This window comes from Podarcis liolepis (assembly GCF_965112155.1).
Source record: "Podarcis liolepis genome assembly, chromosome: 12".
Lineage (NCBI taxonomy): Eukaryota > Metazoa > Chordata > Lepidosauria > Squamata > Lacertidae > Podarcis > Podarcis liolepis.
In genome coordinates this window covers 44709464-44733294 of record NC_139563.1, presented here as the reverse complement: position 1 = coordinate 44733294, position 23831 = coordinate 44709464, and the positions used below count along the sequence as shown (strand labels likewise).

Below are 23831 nucleotides of genomic sequence, written 5' to 3'. Positions count from 1 at the left end.
AGAACTAACTTAGTTGGTCTTTAAGGTGCTACAGGAAGGAATTTTTTTATTTGGACTATGGCAGACCAACACGGCTACCCATCTGTAACTAGTGGCATAATAGTTGAGCATTTTAGTCAACTTCTCCTTTTATAAGGCACTATGGTGTGTTTTTTTATTAAAAAAAGACTGCTCAATTGCTTCAATTTAAGCTTTTACTTATTATCGCCAACTTTCCCCAATAAGGAATATAATTGAGGTGAGTGATAATGTAGGCAACAATTTGGGAATGTCAACTTCCCTTTATCGCCTCTACAGGGGGAGAGCCATGTTAGTCTATTACTACAGCAAAATCAGCAGGGAGCCTTGCAGCACCTTACAAGACCAGCAAATTTTATTATGGCATAAGCTTTCATTGACGAATACTTACCACACAATTAATTTAAGGAGTTTGCTGTCACAGCCTACTTAGATGCAGCGGCGTAGCGTGAGTTGTCAGCACCCGGGGCAAGGCAAGTAATTTGCGCCCCCCCTAACCTGCCGATCTGAGGCGAGTTGCCGCTGCCCCCCAAACCGCGCCGCTTGCCCGGAGGAGGAACGGGGCAGAGAGGCAAGGAAAATGCAACATGGCCCAGCAGCTGCAGCAGCAGCGGCGGAGGCGGGGCTGTGAGGAGGGGCTGCCTGGCGCGTCCTCTGTGGCGAGCGCTGAGAGCCGCTGCCTGCTGGGCGCCTTCAGCCCGGGCGCGCACACAGCTCGTCGGTTCCGCGAGACATGGGGCTCCGCTACAGCCTGCGCCCGAGGCTCTTCGGCGACTCCGGAGGCAGCGAGCGCGCCCCCCAGATGTTGCGCCCGGTGCAGCCGGCACCCCTGGCACCCCCCACGCTACGCCACTGCTTAGATGGGTTTAGCATGTCATTGGGAAACAGGCACTGGTACTCATAAAGAATCAGAATTGTAGAGTTGGAAGGGACCCCAAGGGCCATCTAGTCCAACCCCCTCCATTGCAGGAATCTCAACTAGATCATACGTAACATGGAAAAGACTTAAGAGCCTCGGGTAGAAGGTCACCAGGTTAATGGACGGGGTCTGCAACCTTTAAGACAAAAAGAGCCACTTGGACCCATTTCTGAAGAAAAAAAAACTGGGAGCCGTAAAACCATTGCAACATTTTAAAAAATATATATCTCTGGAGCCGCGATCTGACAGTGGGCGGGAAGGTGACGTTGGGACGGTGCGTGACTAACGCACGCACCGCCCCCATGCGACGTCACAGCCAGTACAGCGCCCGCCACAGTGGGGAGTGTCGGGGCGCACAATGCGCCTCCTCCCCTTGCTAGTATCCGCCCCGGAGCCGCGGCAAAGGTGTAAAAGAGCCACATGTGGCTCCGGAGCCGCGGGTTGCAGACCCCTGGACTAGATGGAAGGGATAGAAAGGACTGACAAAACCTGAGACCAGGAAGAAGAGACGATGGATGAAGATTGGAAGAAAGTTTAAAAATTCATTTAGAGAATTAGTGTAAAATTAACGAGTGTTAGAAAAATGCTGGAATGAAACTATTTGGCTTCAGTAGAAATACTATAAGGAATTATGTATAAATAAGTTTTAAGTTTTAAGCTCTAGGGCTTTTTATGGTAAGATAAGGTTAAAATAAATTAAGGTAATTTAATGAGAGAATATAGTGAAAGATGGAAAGGATTTGCTGAGATAATTAACAATTAGAATACAAAAAAGGGAGGTGTGAGGAGGTCGATGAAACAAGTTAACGAAAGATAAAGATTTGGGAATATTGGATTTGTTTTTAAATTTTTTGTTTTTCCTTTTTTGTTGTTGGTTTTGATGTATTGTGTGTTTTGTATTTTTTTTTTCTTTTTATTGACTTGTATTGCTTAATTCCTTGTTTTTCTGATTATATATATTTTTTATTTTTTTATTTTCTTTTCCTTTTTCCTTCTTTTTCCTCTCCTTTTTTATTCTCTGTAATTTTAATCTTTCAATAAATATCATTTGAAAAAAATAAAAAAATAAGATCATACATAACAGATGGCCATCCAACCTCTGCTCTAACAAAGGAAGAGTCTACCACCTCTCTTGGGAATCTGTTCCACTGTCCAACAGCTCTTTACAGTTGGAAAGTTCTTCCTGATGCTTAGGTGGAATCTCCTTTTTTCTAGCTTGAATCTATTGGTTCTGGTCCTAGCCTCCTATACAGAAAACAAGCTTGCTCCGCCCTCCATGTGGCAGCCCTTTAGATATTTGAAGATGGCTATCGTTTCTCCTCTCAAGTCTCGTCTTTTCCAGGCTAAACGTACCCAGTTCCCTCAATGGTTCCTCATAAGGCTTGGTTTCCAGACCTTTGGTGATCTTGGCCACCCTCTGACAACAATGGTGAGCAGCACCTCTCCAGGAATTCAGGCAGAGATCTTTGCAGCCATAGCTTTGTATGTCAGGAATGGAACTTCTATCCTTATTTTGCCCATACCCCATGGGCCAATTTTGACAGGTTGGAACAAGAGTGCCCACCTGTCAAAGTTCAAAGGGGCTTGCTGAGATCAGCAGAAATTTCAGCTTCACCCCAAATACACAGGAAGGATGTGTAATACCTGTCCCTGCTACTGTGTGAATAAAGGACACTATGATGCATTTCTTCATGATGTAGTTTCTCTAATTTCTGGGGTGCCTTTCACTGTGCAAAAAGAGAGAGTGCACATGGTCTCCACAAAAACCTTACCTTCACAGTAGCATTCCAAGGGACCACAACAAAGGTTCATTTATCTCTCATTCAGACGTATGGGGGGGTGGGAGCATTATCATAACACAGCAAGCCCAGAGACCAGACTGAGAAAAGAGTTAATGTACACCGGACCATAAGACGTGCCTAGTTCTTAGAGGAGGAAAGGGGGAAAGCCCCATTTTGGGGGGATCAGCTCAAAGTTGTTGAGCTTATTTGCAAAGGGTTTTTTATGGGGTTCAACTCACAGTTCTGCAGCTTTAGGAAAGGAAAGGGAGCTGTTTCTAGTTTCCAGACAGATAATGTAATCAGCCAGTCACATGTCGCTGGGGAAACAGCCTCCATCTGCCGAACATTATTCTGTATTCTGCTCTGGTTAGACCTCACCTGGAGTACTGTGTCCAGTTCTGGGCACCACAGTTCAAGAAGGACACTGACAAACTGGAACGTGTCCAGAGGAGGGCAACCAAAATGGTCAAAGGCCTGGAAACGATGCCTTATGAGGAACGGCTAAGGGAGCTGGGCATGTTTAGCCTGGAGAAGAGGAGGTTAAGGGGTGATATGATAGCCATGTTCAAATATATAAAAGGATGTCACATAGAGGATGGAGAAAGGTTGTTTTCTGCTGCTCCAGAGAAGCGGACACGGAGCAATGGATCCAAACTACAAGAAAGAAGATTCCACCTAAACATTAGGAAGAACTTCCTGACAGTAAGAGCTGTTCGACAGTGGAATTTGCTGCCAACGAGTGTGGTGGAGCCTCCTTCTTTGGAGGTCTTTAAGCAGAGGCTTGACAACCGTATGTCAGGAGTGCTCTGATGGTGTTTCCTGCTTGGCAGGGGGTTGGATTCGATGGCCCTTGTGGTCTCTTCCAACTCTATGATTCTATGATTCTATTAAAAAATGGAGGCCTGGGCAAGGGGGCGGGGCCAGAAAGGGAGCCAGCGATCGACCAACCACACATTCACTCCATAAGACACACAGACATTCCCCCTTACTTTTTAGTAGGGAAAAAGTGCGTCTTATGGAGCAAAAAATACAGTAGCCTACTAGACCATTATACCATTTCTCCCCTTTAAATCAGGAGAGAAGTATTTTGGCTTCACAGGCCAGGTCCTTATTACATCCATCAATCTTCTTCCTCCACCACCTGTCCAGAAGACGACTTGGTTCTCCTGTCCAGAAGGAGTGATTTAAACCCCTGCTGAAATGGAGGAAGGGGTTTGCCTTTTCTTCCCCTGAAGGTATCCTGCATGGCAGAGGGTATAGATTTTTTTTCAGGGTTTACTCCTGAAGCCTCTTTCTCATGGATGAGTATACAGTGGTACCTCTGGATGCGAACGGGATCCGTTCTGGAGCCCCGTTTGCATCCTGAGTAGAATGCAACCCGTGACTGTGTGTGCACGGGGCACGTTTCGCCGCTTCCGCGCATTACATCATTTTGAGCATTTGCGCATGCGGCGAAACCCGGAAGTAACGGGTTTCGTTACTTCCGGGTCGCCGCGGAGCGTAACCTGAAAATGCTCAACCTGAAGCATATTTAACCCAAGGTATATTTAACCCAAGGCGTTTCCGTGCGCTGCTCTGGTTCACCAGAAGCGGCTTAGTCATGCTGGCCACATGACCCGGAAGCTGTATGCCGGCTCCCTCAGCCAATAAAGCGAGATGAGCGCCGCAACCCCAGAGTCGGTCACTACTGGACCTAATGGTCAGGGGTCCCTTTACCTTTACGACTGTAACTGCAAGGCATCAGTTTTCCTTCTAGAAGGGCGACCACCTTCCCAGGTTGGCAAGCCCCATCTGCTCCTCCGTTCCCTCTATAGCACGTGTAGAAATCGCTGCCTTGACCATTGGATCTTCTATTGGCCTCATCCACTCAACCCACCAGAGCCTGTGCTACTGTAACAAATGACCAAACTTGACCCAGTGTACATGCAGCTTCCCTGATACCCCTACAGTCCATTGCACCTGCTGAAATTAGGCATGAAAGGTTTCTGCTGTAGTTAACGCAATACGTTGTGGTGTATGCTTGGTTGTAGAGTGTGTGTGCGTTGCAGGGGATTCGACTAGATGACACTTGGGGTTGCTTCCAACACTACAATTCTATTGCAGATGACAGAATCTCTTGTTTGCAAGTGTGCCCAGATACCCAAAAAGGATGGTGACCCCATGTCTCACAGAAAGAGAGAGAAGAAGGGGTGGCTCTGTCTTGTTTGGAGCTCTCAGGCCTGCCCAGCATGCTGGTTCTTGACAGATTGGTCCTGAAGAAATGAGACCTTTGACAGGAAGAAGACCTGCTTACCGAGTCAAAGATCAAGGTATAAATAATGCTCCTTGGGTTGACATTCCACAATTTTTGAATTAGTAAGTGAAATAAAGAACACTGCAACAATTTTTTTTTAAAAAAACAAACTTTTGTTTTTATGTACATTGAAATGGTTCGGGGGGAATACAAATCCAATACAATACAAAATGTGCAACGAAGGAGGAGAAGGTCATGGCACCACACAGGTTGGAAATGGTTTGCTTTTTATATATATTAAAAATAGCTTGGTAATCGTAATACGCAGATTGAAAGATAAAAAATAATAATCGCATCATCTCCAACATAGATTCTGCTGTAATATCATAGCACCGATATTGCTATTGGACAAATCCATAATCAAGGAAGAACTTGTTTGTCAGCAATCAAATGAAAAATAACTTATGTCTGAGATCAGAATGTACAAAATGTGAACTTCCAGAGGATGTTTTTCGGTTTCTTCCACATAGCCACCCAATATGAGCCAGTTACTTGGAAAGTAATTTCTTTAAGGCTGCAATCCTAGACACATCTCAGTTGAACTCAGTTGGACTTACTTCTGAGTAGATACATATAAAATTGAGCTGTGAATTTACAGTGTTCCCACTGCTTCTAACAATCTACCAGTAATGAAAGCTGATTGGCCTACCCATATTAATTTGAAAAAGGATCCACTCTACAGTCTTGTAGATTTCCCATTCTAGTCATATGTTTACACTGCAGCAGCTTCAGAATAGTACACTAACTTTGGCCTTTGGCACCATTAGATAGTTAACTCTTGTAAGCAATTGCCAGATTGTGTCTTGTTACAATAACCAGAGGCTGAATATTTTCTTCCAGGCCAGTTTAGAAACATTAGTGCTCCAAGGAGAATCTCATTTAGATCTCTAAATCTTCAAGACTGTGTACAGCAGGAAAGTTTTCCTAAACACAGAAAGTTAACATGTATAAAAATATTATAAATTATTCTAATATATATCGCATCACCTATTCTAAAGCTGCAGTCCTACAGTGTGTATCTGAGTCAATATATATAGAATCGGACTGTGACAGTTATATGTACAAAGTAAAAAAATAAAGGGAGGCACATTTCGCTACAACAGAATACATACACTGCCTTCTGAAACATATTAATTGATGTAAAATATTCACAATACTTCTTAATCAGGCAGAGGACACTATTGCTCCTTACTAAAAATGAGACACACACTCACGGAGGCATTGGTGTGGGGACAGGAAGATAGGGCTTTAGGCTGGTGCAGGAATTGGGCCCTGATCACACCCATGACTGGCCGGCACAGGCTAAGATTCCAAGCTGGCTCAGTCCTATCCTTGGAACACCCTAGTCAGAACTTTCTTCCAGACTGATGAGAAATCAGTGGGTGGAATACTTTCAATGTGCAGAAGAGGGAGGTCTGTGCTGGCAGAATAGCAGAAACACCACCCCACTGGCATCAGTCAGCAGGAGATGAGATGAACCGGCAGAGGCGAGGAGAGAAATGTCTTCCCTCCCTACAAATCCCCCCCAGTCCAGCGTAAGGGGTGGTGGTGGAGGTTTCCAATCTTAATCCCTTATATTTCCCATCAAATCTAACTAAGGCTTCTTTCTAATAATAATAATAATAATTGTACTATTTATATGCTATCCATCTGACTGTCCTATCCACTCTGGGTGGCTCTCAACAATATATTAAAAGAACAACAAAACATCAACCATTAAGAACTTCCCTGAACAGGGCTGCCTTCAGGTGTCTTCTAAAAGTCAAATATTTATTCATTTCAGGTAGGTAGCAATGTTTGTCTGATGCAGTAGAAATAGATAAAAAATTGTCCAGTAGCACCTTCGAGACCAACCGAGTTTGTTCTGGGTATAAGCTTTCATGTGCATGCACACTTCTTCAGATACACTGAAACAGAAGGACTTCAGATACACTGATACACTGAAAGCTTATACAGTGGTACCTCGGGTTACATACGCTTCAGGTTACAGACTCCGCTAACCCAGAAATAGTACCTCGGGTTGAGAACTTTGCTTCAGGATGAGAACAGAAATCGTGCTCCAGTGGTGCGGCAGCAGCTGGAGGCCCCATTAGTGGTGCTTCAGGTTAAGAACAGTTTTAGGTTAAGAACGGACCTCCAGAACGAATTAAGTACCACTGTACCCAGAACAAACTTAGTTGGTCTCTAAGGTGCTACTGGACAATTTTTTAGTTGTTCATTTGTTTGACATCTGATTGGAGGGCGTGCCACAGGACGGGCGCCACTACCGAGAAGGCCCTCTGCCCGGTTCCCTGTAGCTTCATGTCTCACAGTGAGGGAAGCGTCCAAAGGCCCTTGGAGCCGGACCTCAGGCTGGACAATGGAGGTGGAAACACTCCTTCAGCTATACGGGGCTAAGGCCATTTAGGGCTTTATGCATACTTACTTGGAAGCAGGCACCATCAAACTCATTAGTCTGGTTCACACTAGAATAATAGAATTGTAGAGTTGGAAGAGATCCCGAGACTCAACACCTGTGATGCAGAAATCTCAGCTAGCTCATGGATGACAGAGAAGTCACCTGCTTCAAAACCTGCTTCAAAACCTCCAAAAAGGAGAGTCCTGAGGGAGTCTGTTCCACTGTCCAACAGCTCTTACTGTCAGAAAGTTATTCCTGATGTTTAGTCGGAATCCCCTTTCTTGTAACTTGAAGCCATGGGTTCGGGGCCTAGCCTCCAGAGCAGGAGAAAACAAGCTTGCTACATCTTCCCTGTGACAGTCCATTATATATTAGAAGATGGCTATCATAACTCCTCTCAGTACTTTACTAGGCTAAACACACCAAATTCCTTCAACTGTTCCTCATAAGGCTTGGTTTCCAGATCACAGACTCCCCTTGGCCTCACATGTTCTCATCTCTTCCTGCGTGGCCAGGATGACTTCAGAAACCTCTGCTTTAGTTTCCCCGTCAAACACAGCTTGTCACATTACACTTAAATTGGGGTTTGTAGTTTATATCAACTATGGTTAGTTTAAACAAGACAGCTTCATAAACCATGGTTTGAAGTTTGCTTGTTCTGAAACTGGCCAGAGTTACTGTTCTAGCGTAAACCCTAATCCAGATGCTACAAGCCTTGCTTAAAGAAAATTAAGTAAAACTTTCTGATGTCCTCCAACTCGCACAGGAGAAAGGGAGAGTGCATTGTACTGAATCCTGGTTCAGTATCAGATGCTAACATGATAACTGGTTGAGTTTAGGTATCATAGCCATACCGTGGGTTTGGCCATCGGGAACATGCTATGAGTTTCCATGCTTTTCTTCTCACCATCCCTCGTGCTAATCCATAATCAGTTTCTTCATTTATGGTATCCTGCAATTTGGAAGTCACAGGAAACAATGGTTACCACAAATCAGGGAGTAAGAAGATGGAATTAGCTTGTATGAGGGAGAGACAGGAAAATCCACAGCATCCTCCTGACAGTCAACTATGGTTTGGCCATAATGTGAGCCATGAGCCATTGAAATTCTCTTGAGTAAAAATGCATTGCCTGAGCATTAATAAAAACCACTGCAGGAATTGATAATTTAAAAACGATGCATTATACCCAAATGTGTTTTTTCTTAACTTAAAGAGGACATTTATTGCAAGTTCCGTGATCTCCAAGATACAAAACTAAAATAGGCATTTCCACCGTAGCAGGAAGTTACAACGAATGCAAAGAACTGTGGGGGAAAAGAAAACAGCTGTTAGAAAATAGTAGTAGTAGTAGTAATAATAATAATAATAATAATAATAATAATAATAATAATAATAATAATAATATTTTTTTATTTATATCCCGCCCTCCCCAGCCAAAGCTGGGCTCAGGGCGGCTAACAACAATAAAATAATACAACATTCTAAAAACCATTTAGCAGATTTATTTGTATTCCCAGATCACTCATGGGGGTACAAGAAAAGGGTTTTAAAATAACCACTCATTGTTTTATTGTCCTTTGGGACCAGCACCCCTGTTCTATTCAGCCTGCCATGTAAGGAATTCTTTTGGTTTCAGTTCACATGTGGTTAAAATGTGCTGGTAGTTCAGCATCCTTCACTGCTTTAATGGTCTCAGTTTAATGAAACCTCTTGGTTTCATATCCTGGTTTGTAAGCAGAGCTTAAACCACAATTTCCCTCTTTGGATGTAGCAAGAAAATTGGCACCTGTCTGTCTTGGGAGACAATGTAGGGGATGTCTTCAGGGGTGAATAAAAGTGTGTTTTAATCAACCCATGAGGTTTTGAATTCTAGTGTAGAAGAAATAAATAAATAAATAAAAATAAGGAAGATGCTGCGCGAGACTCTTTATATGGTCTCAACAATTACATATCTAGATTACCCCTCTTTCAACCTGCACCAATTTAATACCTCGTTCCTGAATATTTGCTGGAACACATAAACAACTTCCTCCACCCACTTCCATATTTTGAGTACTATTCACGATTCAAAGATTAAAAATTAACTTACTGAAGAAGCCGCCCAGCTGTTGTAGTTGTGGCTGTCCAATTCCTTGGTGACGGCACATGCGTCTACAATGGCAGCAATGAAGTACAAAAGAAAGGCACTCCCGTTAAAACACAGGCCCTGTGGGGAGGGCAAAGAAAGACAAAAGGGTAGTTTTTTTTTTAAGCCAGAACTCACAGGAACTCAGTTCCAGCACCTCTCAGCTGGGATCCATTGCCATTAAAAGAGAACAAGGGAAGCGTTCATGGTGAGTTCTGGCACCTCTTTTTCGAGCAAAATAGCACTGAATAAACCCACGTCCTTTTTTCAGTGCAGGACTACTCCTTTGTTTCTATCCTTTGTCTGTTCTCACCAAACTTGTTATTGCCTCGGCCCAGTATACCTGAAGGAGTGTCTCTATTCCCATCGCTCTGTCCAGACACTGAGGTCCAGCTCCGAGAGCCTTCTGGCAGTTCCCTCCCTGCAAGAAGTGAGGTTACAGGGAACCAGCCAAAGGGCCTTCTCAGTGGTGGCACCCGCCCTGTGGAATGCCCTCCTGTGAGGTGTCAAGGAAATAAAGAACTATCTGACTTTTAGAAGACATCTGAAAGCAGCCCTGTTTAGGGAAGTTTTTAATCTTTGATGTTTTATCCTGTTTTTAATATTTTGTTGGGAGCTGTCCAGAGTGGCTGGGGAAACCCAGCCAGATGGGCGAGGTATAAATAATAAATTGTTGTTGTTGTTGTATGCCCCACAGAGGACCTTATGGTCTGCAAATAATAACATCCTGGAGATCCTGGGCCTCAGGGAGATTAGGCTGGCCTTTATGGCCTTGGCCCTGGCCTGGTGGAACGCTCTGCCTCAAGAACGCCAAAGAATAAACGGACATAAATCTGACATCAAGAATCACAAACAGAGAAACCAGTAGGAGAACACTTCAATCTCCCAGGACATTCTATACAAGATCTCAAAGTAGCTGTTTTACTACAAAGGAATTTCAGAAATAGACTAGAAAGAGAAGCTGCTGAATTGCAACTCATTACCAAACTTAAAGCCATGGAGAGACCTGGTCTGAACTAAGACATTGGATTCTTATCTCATTATACATGACTAAGCCATTTTTCACCTTCTCACCCCTTGCCTTTTCCTGTAAGACCTATTGCAGTCGTTAAGAGTCGTCAACAGGCTCATCTCAGTTATCTGCCAATCTCCCATTCCCACCACCCTTCTGAGTAATACCCCTCCCCACCTTCTCACTATATAGAAGGATCTGGCAACTTTTGTTTCAGTGTATCTGAAGAAGTGTGCATGCACACGAAAGCTCATACCAAGAACTAACTTAGTTGGTCTTTAAGGTGCTACTGGAAGGAATTTTTTTATTCTGCCTCAAGAGATAAGGACCCTGCGGGATTTGACATCTTTCCACAGGGCCTGTAAGACAGAGCTGTTCTGCCAGGCCTTTGGTCAGGGCTCAGCCTGACTCCCCTTCCCTTTTTGTATAAGAATTAGCACGAAAGAGGCGTCCCAGCATTCTCACAGGTCCTTATAAGATCAGCATACACAGTTGGGCCTGATGAGCATTTACTGTTCCCAACCCAAATCCTGCGGAAAGCCATCTAATTCAGATTTTAATTTTATCCTGACTTGTTTTTAAGAGGTGATTTGATTATTGTTTGATTTTACATCAATGTTTATATTTGAAGTTAGCCGCCCTGAGCCCGGTCTTGGCCAGGAAGGGCAGGATACAAATAAAAGATGATGATGATCATTATTACGGTCCAATACTGAAAAATTGAAGGGATTCTTGTAAAAAGAGAACTTCGGCGTGTGTATAGGGGCTCAAGCACCTGTCGCAGTGGCAGAAATACTGACTCTTTCTGGCTTTTGGACTTTTTAAAGGAAAGAGGTAGAGGTCTAGGTTGAGAGGTTGAGGCGAAAACCCTGAGTGGTCCTCAGTATTCTGTAACAATAGCCCCTCCAATGAAATGAATGGAAGTTTCTTTTGAGGGTGGGGAGCTTGGTGCACCCACAGGAATTTCCTATATGCACAAGGATATGCTGTTATCATTACATTCCCGTGTTCCGAATTAGATGAAAGCTGATACTCACTACAGTGGTCCATGGCACTTGGGGAATCCGAGTGTACGTCATTGTCATGTAGATGATTAGGAAGAACAGCGTAAGGACCCAGTAAAACACAGCTACAAACATTACCCAGCCGAAGACAGGATATAGGAAATATTCTGTTCCAGCAATCAGCGTCCATACCAACAATCCCAACACCTGCAAATATGCAAAGCAAACAGAATAGTGTTACCCAGAAGAAAGGCATGATATGTACATGCACAAAGTATTGTTCTGCTTCATGAAAATGGGTTACTGGAATAGAAGGCCAACTCTAAGCAATTATTTGCTGGCACAGAAATCACAGAACAGGACAGAGCTCCTATCCTATCACAGTTAACGGGAATTAGGTTTGACTTCGGCCTAGTCAGGATTTTACCACATCTAGGTCTGTCGTAAGAGGCATTTCTATACAAAAAGGATTCGTACAAATGTTAGCGCAACAGATTTGTTTCCAAAGCAATTTAAATAATATTTCACAGCCCGAAAAAATCCATGGTTAAACAAGAGGCAATTTCAGTAGACAGACTGCTTGTATTATCTAAAATAATGAAAGCTAGGCAAAATGTATAACATCAGGTAAACAGCTCTATAGTAAGGTAGGATTAAAAAAAAGTTTGGAATCCTTTAGTGAGAGTATCGTTTTGTCAACTCAGCAGACTTTACATTCAAAATAATGTATGGAATCGTCTACTCTCTCCCTGGCTATGACCTTGAGGAAAATGTAAGTCTGAATAGCTTTAATCTCTCTTTCCAAATCATTAGGATTATATCAGTTCCAAATGTCCATATTTAACAGACCTTAAAACCAAAAATTACATACACTTTCATATTATAGAAGGAGGGGAAGCCGTTTTACTTTGGCTTTTCTAAGGACCTACTATTATATTATTATTTGAGTGTTGCTCAGGATATATCCAAATGCAATGCTAACTTACACAGCAATAACAGAATTTTAGGAATATTTCACATCCTACATACACGTTCATTTTTCTTAATTCTAATTAACGCTTAAGAGGAACAACAGAAAGGGGCTACTATAATTTCAGGCACACTTATCCAAACCCTTAAATCTTATATTTGTTCATTTATATGTAGGAGTATTTTATGCAAATGAAAAGCATGTTAAATAATTGACGGGTGATTTCTTTAATTCAGTAACAGGCCATATTAATATTCATTGTTATATTTTTATATAGGTTGTCATCCATAAGTTGCAGACTATCATTTCTAGTACCAGTCAGCTGCTTCTGCCACTGGAGGTCACCATTGTTCTACACAGAAATGTGTCTTCTGCGGGATTAAAGAAGTTTCTAAAAAAACAGGTGATAGAATTTGGTTGTGATTTTTGCCTTGATCAAACTTCCAGTTCTGAAATAACTAGTGGTAATCACTGAGTTATCCAATTCTTCAAATCTCCATTAATGATCAATAACTATAATTTCTAATTGATGGATAATAAAGGTAAAGGTACCCCTGACCATTAGGTCCAGTCACGGACAACTCTGGGGTTGTGCGCTCATCTCGCTCTACAGGTCGAGGGAGCCGGCGTTTGTTCGCAGACAGCTTCCGGGTCATGTGGCCAGCATCTGGCGAAACCAAAGCAGCACATGGAAACGTAGTTTACCTTCCCGCTAGAGTGGTACCTATTTATCTACTTGCAGTGTGGTGTAGTGGTTAAGAGCGGTAGTCTCGTAATCCGGGGAACCGGGTTTGCGTCTCTGCTCCTCCACATGCAGCTGGGCCAGTCACACTTCTCTGAAGTCTCTCAGCCCCACTCACCTCACAGAGTGTTTGTTGTGGGGGAGGAAGGGAAAGGAGATTGTTGGCCGCTTTGAGACTCCTTAAAAGGGGAGTGAAAGGCAGGATATCAAATCCAAACTCTTCTTCTTCTTCTTCACTCTGATGTGCTTTCAAACTGCTAGGTGGGCAGGAGCTGGGACCGAGCAATGGGAGCTCACCCCATTGCGGGGATTCGAACCACCGACCTTCTGATCGGCAAGCCCTAGGCTCTGTGGTTTAGACCACAGCGCCACCCGCGTCCTTAATAAATCTATAATAGTATCTAATTAAAGTAGTTCTAACTGCCACAGCCACATACGGGTGCAACCACTTTTCTTTTTCCTTTTCTCTTGCATTAAAAACAGTTGTGAGCTTTATTGTAGCTTTTCCTTTCCCAAGGTGCTAGCTTTGCTTTCGCTGGTCTAGTTTTCTCATTGGTCCAGTTGCAGATTTTAATATTGTCTTCCTAAATAAAAAAATGATGCTTTGCAAGTTGGCAGACAGACTACTATCTTGGTACATGTTTTGCTCTCCCTTCCTCTGCTTATCTTAGCCATTGCTTAGAGGTGACCTGTCCACATAGGCTAATAACTGTTCATTATTTATTTTAGCCACGAGTATCCAGCAAGCAAGGCAACAAGAAGAAATCACAACATATTCTACAAACCACGAAAGGGGCAAAGGGCTTGTAACACAGAGGACAAACAGGATATTATGAGGCAGGCTTGCCTAATTGTGGTAGTCAACTTTTTTGACATACCAAACTAGCAAATAATGAATAGGATGGGTTGTTCTGATACGTCCCCTAGATTTCTCTCGGGGTGTGTGTGTGTGTGTGTTACAGCCTCATATATTTTCTTAGCTGGCTGGGCCTGTCCATATTTAAATCAATTTGCAAGAGACATTTTTAACACTGTGGAAATGCTGTATTTCACACAAGTATACAGATATGGATTGAGCATAAGTCATCAGCCAACAGCCAGCCTGACCTTTTCGAAATTCTAATCAAGAAATGTGTAATGTTGTTTTGGAGTTTTGTCAGGCTCAATAAAATACAGTGTTCGGCTTTCCTGAAACAGCTGAAAATGTCAAACACCCCTGAACCCAGTATATCTCAAAGCTGAGACCAAAATTAATGAAGTGTGCCTCAAAGCTCACACGGAGCCTAGAAGAACATCTTGTTGATCATCTTTATCAGGAAATAAATGTTTTTGTTATGGATGAAGACTAGAAATATTCCTTCCTTATTTCAGAGAATCATAGAATGGTAGAGTTGAAAGGGACCTCTGTGATCATCTAGTCCAACCCCCTGCAATGAGGGAATCTTTTGCCCAACATGGGGATTGAACCCACAACCTTGAGATTAAGAGCCTCACGTTCTACCAACTGAGCTTTCCCAGAGCTTTTATTAATCTTTCCCCATAAGGCATCTCAAAGTGATTTGCAATGTAACTAAAAGAGCAATCCTACATGGAAGGGGGGTGGCATAGCCATGTCAGATGAAACATCAATCAAAAGCACTTCCAGCCTCACACACGGGGGAGGGATCTTTCCTTTCTTCTCCCTTTTAAAGAGACATCGGTCACCATTTGTAAGTATTGAGTGTAAGTATGTCAACTGGTGTAACCCTTGCTCTCTTTCATGGTGTGATGTCAGGAGAACAGAGGAGGAATTGTTTTGCATTCTGAATATCCAGAGCCCCTCCTGCTGATTTGCCCATAGATCATACGATTTTTTGCCTGGTCCAATAGAAAGTGTGCTCTCATTCACATAATGGCCTGGTACAGATTTCAAATGTCCCCAGTTCAATAACTGTGGTTTGTTGGAATGGGAGCGAGTCATGAGCTGAGATGCTCCCCCTTCTCTCTCACACCTGCCTTGAGAGGATAGTTTCTGGTTGGTTAAACTACAGTTTCCCTTGGTTCCTGCAAACCATGGTTTGCAGTCCTGGGTTTTGGACATCACCATTTGTTGGGCCAAGTACATTTCAGATGAACCAGGTCATTGCATTCATGAAAGACCCTGTCTTCAGAAGCAACAAGATGCAACTTGCTGTCTCTTGATCTAATCTGCTTCATAAAGCTACTACAATGATAAAATGGGAATACATCCTATAGGCTCCTCTGCAATTTCTTAGGTGGAGGGATGAGCAGTCAAGTCAAGTTTGTTTACTGAATTATCTCAGAAGTCATCACAATAACAAGTAGGAGAGAAAGTTAGTAACACAATAAAGAACTTTCGTGTCCATAAACCTGCAATTCTTGAACCTCTGCCAAGATAATTCTTTATGAAGGAAAGAGCAAGTCTGTAGCAGCATATAAAGGATATTATGCATACAAATCTATTGCTGGTGTGATAGTTTCTAAACCTTGATTTGTTATAGCAGTGTTGGATCGTGTTAAGACATAACTCTCCCCCACAAAAAAACCATAAACACCCCAAAAAGGTTTATGTTTTCAGACTCTAACATAGAACTTGGATAATCAAATACATGTGGACTATATTTCAGAGATCCATTGTGAAAAATAGCTCTGTGCAATCACTTTGTTGCCAGCAATGCACATATTGATGAAATAGGAACATCTTTGTGCAACAGAATAAATGGACAAAAATCAGGCATTACATATGGCAAAGCTCAAAAACCTAGTGGCGCAGCAATAAAACTGCTAGCACATTTGCAGAGCTAAGCAGGGTTCAGTATGGATTCAAATTGGATGGGGGACCATGTGTTGAGACTCCAGCATTGCAGAGGTTTGGCCTAGATGACCCTCGGTGCCCTTTCCAACTCCTCAATTCTATGACATGCTGTAACAGACTTGAAAGCAGCTGTGCTTCAACACAAGGGTATTTAACGAAGATAAGCTCCAAAGTTGGAATTCATGTGCACTATCAAGCACTCCTGTCTTCCACTGCCTCCCACAGTTTGGTCAAACTCATGCTGGTAGCTTCGAGAACACTATCCAACCATCTCGTCCTCTGTTGTCCCCTGGAAAAGACCCTGATGTTGGGAAAGACTGAGGGCAGAAGGAGAAGGGGACGACAGATGACGAGATGGTTGGACAGTGTTCTCGAAGCTACCAGCATGAGTTTGACCAAACTGCGGGAGGCAGTGGAAGACAGGAGTGCCTAGCGTGCTCTGATCCATGGGGTCACGAAGATTCAGACACAACTAAACAAAATTTCTCAATGGAAAGCTGTGACACATTAGTGTGTTTTTTAAATGTTCCAGTACTTTTCCTACCCAATTAAGAATGTTCGTTTCCTACAGTGGAGTACAATGCAACAGGACCTCACAGATCCACTGGGGAGAAAAGACTCTGGTTTTCATTTTTTCAAGCCTTGTCCCAGTTTGCTTCTGGCAGAATATCAGAAAGCCAAGGCCTCCATCCTTGCAAGGATCTCCGCTTGACCTTACACAAAAGGGACTGTCTGCTCCGCTCTCTTACAGTTTTGACATAATCAGATCAAAGAAACACAGCTTTCCTCCTTTCTCCCCCGTCTTCCGTCCTCCTTGCTGAAATGAATCTCCTTGAAATCTTCACTGGCACCAGTATTGTTCTTCAGCACACACCAAAGCATACTTAGGTTTCACGAGAACAAATGGGTCTGAATTTCACTGAACTGCAGATAAAATCTGGACTCCCTAAGTAGCAGCGGCTAGTGCAAAATGCAAATAGATGGCAACTTGCTTGGGCAAAGGTACTCAATCTCCAGCTGTTAGGCTGATGACATGTCCAAATACAACTGAGTTCACCAGCAGTTAATACAGCTAAAATTCTACTGCTGGATCAGGAAGTTTGTTTTTTTCTGCTGAGGGCTACATTGCCTCAAGAGTTATCTGTTAGGGGACGCATACTGGCGGTGGGAAGAGCCACAGACAAAGGTGTTATGGATTAAACTAATTCAAAATAAAGGATGCCCTGCTTCAATCTTCATCATGACAACCTCAAATTAAAATTCCCAGGCTTATGCAAGTAAGCCCCACCAGATTTGGTAGATTTGCTCTCAAATGGGTAGATAAAAGATTATTTCAGTACCAGAGACCAATATAGCTATTGTTCTGGAAAGCAAGTGAAAGTAATTCCACTCTGACTTTGATGTGTTTACAGTGGTACCTCGGGTTACATATGCTTCAGGTTACATACGCTTCAGGTTACAGACTCCGCTAACCCAGAAATAGTACCTTGGGTTAAGAATTTTGCTTCAGGATGAGAACAGAAATCATGCTCCGGCGGCATAGCAGTAGCAGGGGCCCCATTAGCTAAAGTGGTGCTTCAGGATAAGAACAGTTTCAGGTTAAGTATGGACCTCCGGAACGAATTAAGTACTTAACCCAAGGTACCACTGTATATATCTACACACACACATAAAAGGCAGGAACTTACAAGTCTGTTCTCAGAGATCTGGCAAAAGCCTCTTTTACCCAACCATACACCCAGGGAAATGTTGTGGGTTTTTTAAAGAGCAATTATTATTTTTAAATGAAATACTGTCCCTTGCAATTTTTCTGAAACAAAAAGAGATGGAAGAGACACTTTCATGAGCCAGATCTTTTAACAGGTAAGCTAACAAAATGTGGGTCACAGCTGTGGGAACTCTTATGGTAAGAGGTTTTCAACCTTTCTGAGTCCACGGCTCCCTTGACCGACTACATTCTTTCTGTGGCACCCCTGTGGGGTTCAGGAGCCCAGGTATGTCACCCCTTGCCTGCAGAACTGGCAGCCCCTCACCCCTTTTAGAACACTCTACCTTATGAAGTGTTCCCTCAGCCTCCTCTCCCCTTTCCTTGGGAGTCCTCTGGGCAGCCGCTGCTGCAACAAACAGTTGCCCAAGCCTTTGGGAGGCAGAGACAGGAGAGGGCGTCAGAGGAGGGAGGGAAGGAAAGAGGCAGAGAGGCTAGCGCTGCCCGTGGCACCCCTGACCATCATTCAAGGCACCCCAGGGTGCCATGGCACACTGGTTGAAAAGCACTCATATGAAACAACAACTTTGATGCCACATTTCTTTCCTCAACTGAATCTAATTTTAAAATACTGAATAACTTTTCTCAGAAGCTGGCACCAGGTTTATCCCCCTTGTCCTCCACACTAACAAAGGAGTTTACAGAGAACCAGCCATATTCCACCAGAAACTTATCAATTAGGCTGCATCTTGTCAACTGGCTCAAAGTTGGGTACATAACTTCATAAAACTGGGGAACAGTCTTACAAAAACAAATGAAGACCTTCACTGTTTCAACTTGTTTCTACTTTGTTTTCCAATGTGCCATATTTTTCCATGAATAAGACGGTGTTTTTTAAATTATTCATTATTATTATTTATGGCGGCTGTTTGCGTCAAGCGGGCAGACAATGGGTCAACAACTCTGGGCAATCTCCCCCCCAAAAGCTCCACAACTCTGGGCAATCTCCCCCCATTTCCTTAATTTGGTATCCCCAAAAATAGGGGTCGTCTTATACACGGAGGCGTGTTATACACAAAAAAATACAGTATTTCATATCAATAAAAAAATTGGTGAGGCGCGAACAGATTTTTATTCTGAAATTGTGGCCTAGAGAAACAAGTTTGAGAACTACTGTGCTAGAAAGACGTCTGGTGCTACTGGAAGGAATTTTTTTATTTTGGTCATACAGAAGCTTCTTTCTGATCTCACCTCCAAGTACATTTACTTGCATGCACGTCTCATCCTGTTTCTCAGTTTCATTGTATTTTGATTGTTTTCATTCCATTTCCCTTTTGCTTTTAAATGAGCTGCTTTAGGGTCCCCTTTGTAAGAGCCAAAAAGCAGTACACTATATAAAAAAAAGTTTATAAATAAATGAATTCCAATTCATAGGACTTACACTTTCAACTAAACAGGATGCGGATCAGGCTGTCAACCTATGAGAGACTTCTAACATTTCATATTTCACATGGGGGGAAAATGTGTGGAATGTAAAATACTAGACTAAAGTATGTCCTTTGTATAAGCAATTGCATAAAATATTCCCTTTGAAAAAGAAACTTGGGACTTTCTTTTTTTACTTCAGTCCTAAAATTTGCCCTTTAAGATTAAAAGGTTTTATTTACATTGATATTGTTTAAATGCAAATACACTGTAATGAAGAGTTGTCTTTTTAACGGCTGCAGATTTAATATCCCATTGTATTACTGAGCCAGTGCTATGACTAAATAATATCTGAGTGACATTCCTCCATTTCTTTTCTGTTGAGGAATGTCTAACAGTGGCTGTTAACAACTCCTGACCAAAGATTTATTTACATTGGTTGGTTTGTTTAAAGAGTTTCTAACCATTGCAAAAGAACAATGCTGTATACATCTGCTTCATTAATAGTGGCAAGCTTTTTTGTTGTTTTTTTGACTCTCCACCTTCCTGCTACGCCATCTATATATAGCTGGCACCATCATTGTTCTGTGAATCTGTTTTCAACATGAGAAAAAGCTTTTCCTAACGCTTGTTAGAAACAAGATTTGCATTGACTCCTGTTGCAATAAAAGCTGAACATCTAAACAAGGCAGAGACAGAATGGAAACATGGTCCAACCAGACAACAGATGCATTAACATATTCTCAAAGAAACCATTTGAGAACAATTCTAAATTTTTGTACTGTACATCTTACTTATGACATTTGCATGCTGCACCACAAGTTCTTTTGGCAGCTTACAAGAAATAAATATGAAAACAATTTGAATGAAAAACGAAACATGAATACATAAACTGAAAAGTGAGATAAATGCAACAAGAAAACAAAACTCAATCCACAACCTCGAAGTGAAAAACAAAAACAAAAGCAAATTCTAAATCCCTTCCACAAGACTATTCGTGTTTTTTAAATCAGAAGACTGAAACCTTCATTGATGCTTGTGAAGTCAAGTACTTCCAGCTACTCTGCATAATCCAACAGAAGCGTGAACATTCTCCTCTAGACAATTTGCAGCATTCAGGGTATAGATCAAGCAGTGCAAACATTGACTTCTCAAACTCCAGAGAATCACAGAATCTTAGAGTTTGAAGGGACCCAAGGGTCATCTAGTCCAACCCCCTGCAACGCAGCAATCTCAGCTAAAGCATCCCTGAAAGATAACATGAAGCCACTGGTTCGAGTCCTTCCCTCCAGAGCAGGAGAAAAGAAGCATGCTGCCTCCTCCATGTGACAGCCCTTAAGATATTTGAAGATGGCTATCATATCTCCTCTCAAGTCTCCTCTTTTCTAGGCTAAACATACCCAGCTCCTTCAAGCGCTCTTCATAAGGCTTAGTTTTCGGACCCTTGATCATCTTGGCTGCATACGTTCCAGGTTGTCAACATCCTTCTTAAATTATGGTGCCCAGAATTGGACACAGTATTCCAAGTGTGGTCTGACTAAGGCAGAATAGTGCCACCTAGAACAGCATTAGCTTTTTCGCTGCTGCATTAGAACTGTTATTCCAAATAACCCAATGGGCAAATTTGGAAACAAATTATTTAGATTCTTAGTATAAGACTTATACAACAGAAAATAATATTCAGAGTCCACTGGACTCCAGCAAAACTATACCAGAAAAAAAAATATAGCAGACAACTGCTGGAGATGTGGGAGTAAAAATGCGAACTTAGTACATATGATGATTAAATGTCCGATGATAAAATCATTTTGGTGCGAGGTGAGGATAGTTATAGCAAAAGTAATAAAAAGAAATTGTTATTTAGGGGAACTGAATTTAATTCTAAATTATATTCCGGAAACGTGGGAGATTACAAAGGGTCAAAAAAATGTATGTACCATGCCATATTAGAAGCAAAAAAAAACTTGTTTTGATGAATTGGAAGAGCCGCAAAAAGATTCCATTGAGCACATGGATTGATAATATGGACAGACTAGCTACATATGAACAAATTGCCTGTTGACACAAATTAAGAATGGATAAATATGAAGAAATCTGGAAGGAATATTTAAGTGATAAGGCGGAAAGTGGTGGGAAGTAGGGGGAGGAGAGCTGGGGAAATATTGTTAAAAAGGTGTAGTCATAGGTATATCAGTATTCAAAGCTGAATTGTCAAATTGTGTTAGTAGTGTTATTATGGTTTTTGTTGTATGTGTCTTTTGCGGTTGTTGTTTGTATTGAAAAAACGATTAAATAAATTAAAAGCAAACAAATTATTTAGATTCTTTGCCTATGGAACAAGCAGCGTGCATTTGGGCACTGCCTGTTAGAGCAGAGCCCCAATCTCTGTCCAGTTCTCCTGTTTTCCTCAACTCAAATTTCCAGGCAATTCTGATGAACCCTAAAAATTATGGACTTCATATTGTTCTAGGATACACAAAAGAAAAGCCTGCTGGTAAGGCCAACCACATGCCTATGGGAAGCCCTCAATCATGACCCAAGCAGGACAACATTATTCCCATCTACAGTTCCCAGAAAATGGTGTTCAGGTGCCAACTGCCTCAGGCAGCCGAGGTAAAGCATAGTCATCAGTTAGAAGCTGTGATACACATATCCTTCATGAATTTGTCTATTCCTCTTCTCTTTTATTTTATTTTTTATTGGAAATTTCAACACAATAGTTTTATCAAAAATACATCATCCACATTATTATTATTTCCCCCCTCCATTCCCCCCCCTCAGACAAAACACTCCCCCCAAACCTCCCATCCCACCCCCGGACTTCCCTCAGCTCCTTTCTCTGGTTTCAACACATATTTCTATCTGCATGTTATAAAATTGTAAAAATCCTCAAGTTGTCTAAAAATATATTACAATAAACAGTTTGCGAATGTTTATTCAAAACCTGCCAAAGAGTCCAGTTCCATTTTGTTGCTTCTTCAAATATTTCATAAAAGGTTCCCATTCGTCTTTGAAGTCACAGTTATCCTTATCACGTAGTTTGTGTGTCAGTTTTGCCAATTCCGCATAATCCATCAGTTTTTCTTGCCACAGTTCTTTCGTCGGGATTTCCTCATTCTTCCATCCTTGTGCTATTAAGACTCTTGCTGCCGTCGCATACATAAAAATATTTTTTACAGGTCTTTACCCACTATCCCTGTCTAATCCTCTTCTAAACCCAGCCAAGATGATGGACATCGTTGCCTCTTCTGGGAGCAAATGCTATAGTTCAACTATGCCCTGTGCATCTTTCATCTGTACCGAGTCTCCCAAAGTTTAGCTTTGTTTAATGCCACCGAGTTTCAGTATTTTGAGAGGAACAAACACTTTCCCCCATCCGCTTTCCCAGCACGGTTCATCATTTTATTGCACAGTCCTTGGAGAGGTAAAACGCATTCCTTGAAGGTGAAAAGAGGAGCCATAATTGAGGCCTGTGCACAGAGCTCTCTCTCTTGATACACACCCACACAGGAGTCTCCGTTTCTTTTTTCAGTTTCAATCCCACCAGAGGGTGCTGAAGGTGGCTGACGACAGTAAAAGAGAGACCAAAATACCAAGCGAGAATTAAACACCTAAAACCAGGCAGGTAGAAAAATCCCTAACAACAGGCATCAAGCAATCTGCTTGAACAAATGGCAACATATTGACAGCGGCCAAAACATCGTTCATTAAGTCATTCATTCAGCTTTTTATAAGGTCAGGTGCCTGCCTTCATAAATACATATTTGCTTGATCATCAGAGAATGAGCAGCTGCCAGGGCTGAATAATACCAGTCCTACACTGGTTCCCAGTATGTTTCCGAGCACAATTCAAAGTGTTGGTGCTGACCTTTACAGCCCTGAACAGCCTTGGCCCAGTATACCTGAAGGAGCGTCTCCACCCCCATCATTCAGCCCAGACACTGAAGTCCAGCTCCGAGGGCCTTCTGGTGGTTCCCTCACGGCAAAAAGTGAGGTTACAGTGAACCAGGCAGAGGGCCTTCACAGTAGTCATGCCTGCCCTGTGGAATGCCTTCCAGTCAGATGTCAAGGAAATAAACAACTACAGTGGTGCCCCGCAAGACGAATGCCTCGCAAGACAAAAAACTCGCTAGACGAAAGGTTTTTTTGTTCGCGATTTGCCTCGCAAGACGAATTCCCCTATGGGCTTGCTTCGCAAGACGAAAACGTCTTGCGACTTTGTTAAACCGTTTAAACCGTGCTTCGCAAGATGAAAAATTCGCTAGACGGCAAAAATTGCGGAACGAATTAATTTCGTCTTGCGGGGCACCACTGTATCTGACTTTTAGAAGACATCTGAAGGCAGCCCTGTATATGGAAGTTTTTAATGTTTGATATTTTACTGTGCTTAATGTTTTAACTGCTGGAAGTCGCCCAGAGTGGCTGGAGAAATCCAGTTAGATAGGCGGAATGGTGCCTCACAAGACGAAAAGAATCCGTTCTGTGATTCTCTTCGTCTAGCGGTTTTTTCGTCTTGCGAAGCAAGCCCATTAACGGATTAGCGGATTAGCGCTATTAGCGGCTTTTAGCGGCTTATCTGCTGATCGGATCAGCTGATAAGCGGCTTAGCGGCTTAGAAAAAGG

At 42.4% G+C, this 23831-nt stretch overlaps 1 protein-coding gene across 1 annotated transcript in view; it reads right to left on the bottom strand.

Moving 5' to 3' along the window:
* Positions 1-8603: 8603 nt before the first annotated feature.
* The window catches only part of CMTM8 (CKLF like MARVEL transmembrane domain containing 8), a 30078-nt gene continuing 14850 nt past the window's right edge, over positions 8604-23831 (bottom strand). Inside the window, exons 2-4 of the mRNA XM_083468618.1 lie at positions 11585-11758; positions 9500-9616; positions 8604-8714 (exon numbers count right to left, since the gene is read on the bottom strand). Of these exons, the coding sequence (XP_083324744.1) occupies positions 8631-8714; positions 9500-9616; positions 11585-11758 (375 nt within the window). The 3' untranslated portion in view covers positions 8604-8630. The remainder of the gene's footprint in view (positions 8715-9499; positions 9617-11584; positions 11759-23831) is intronic.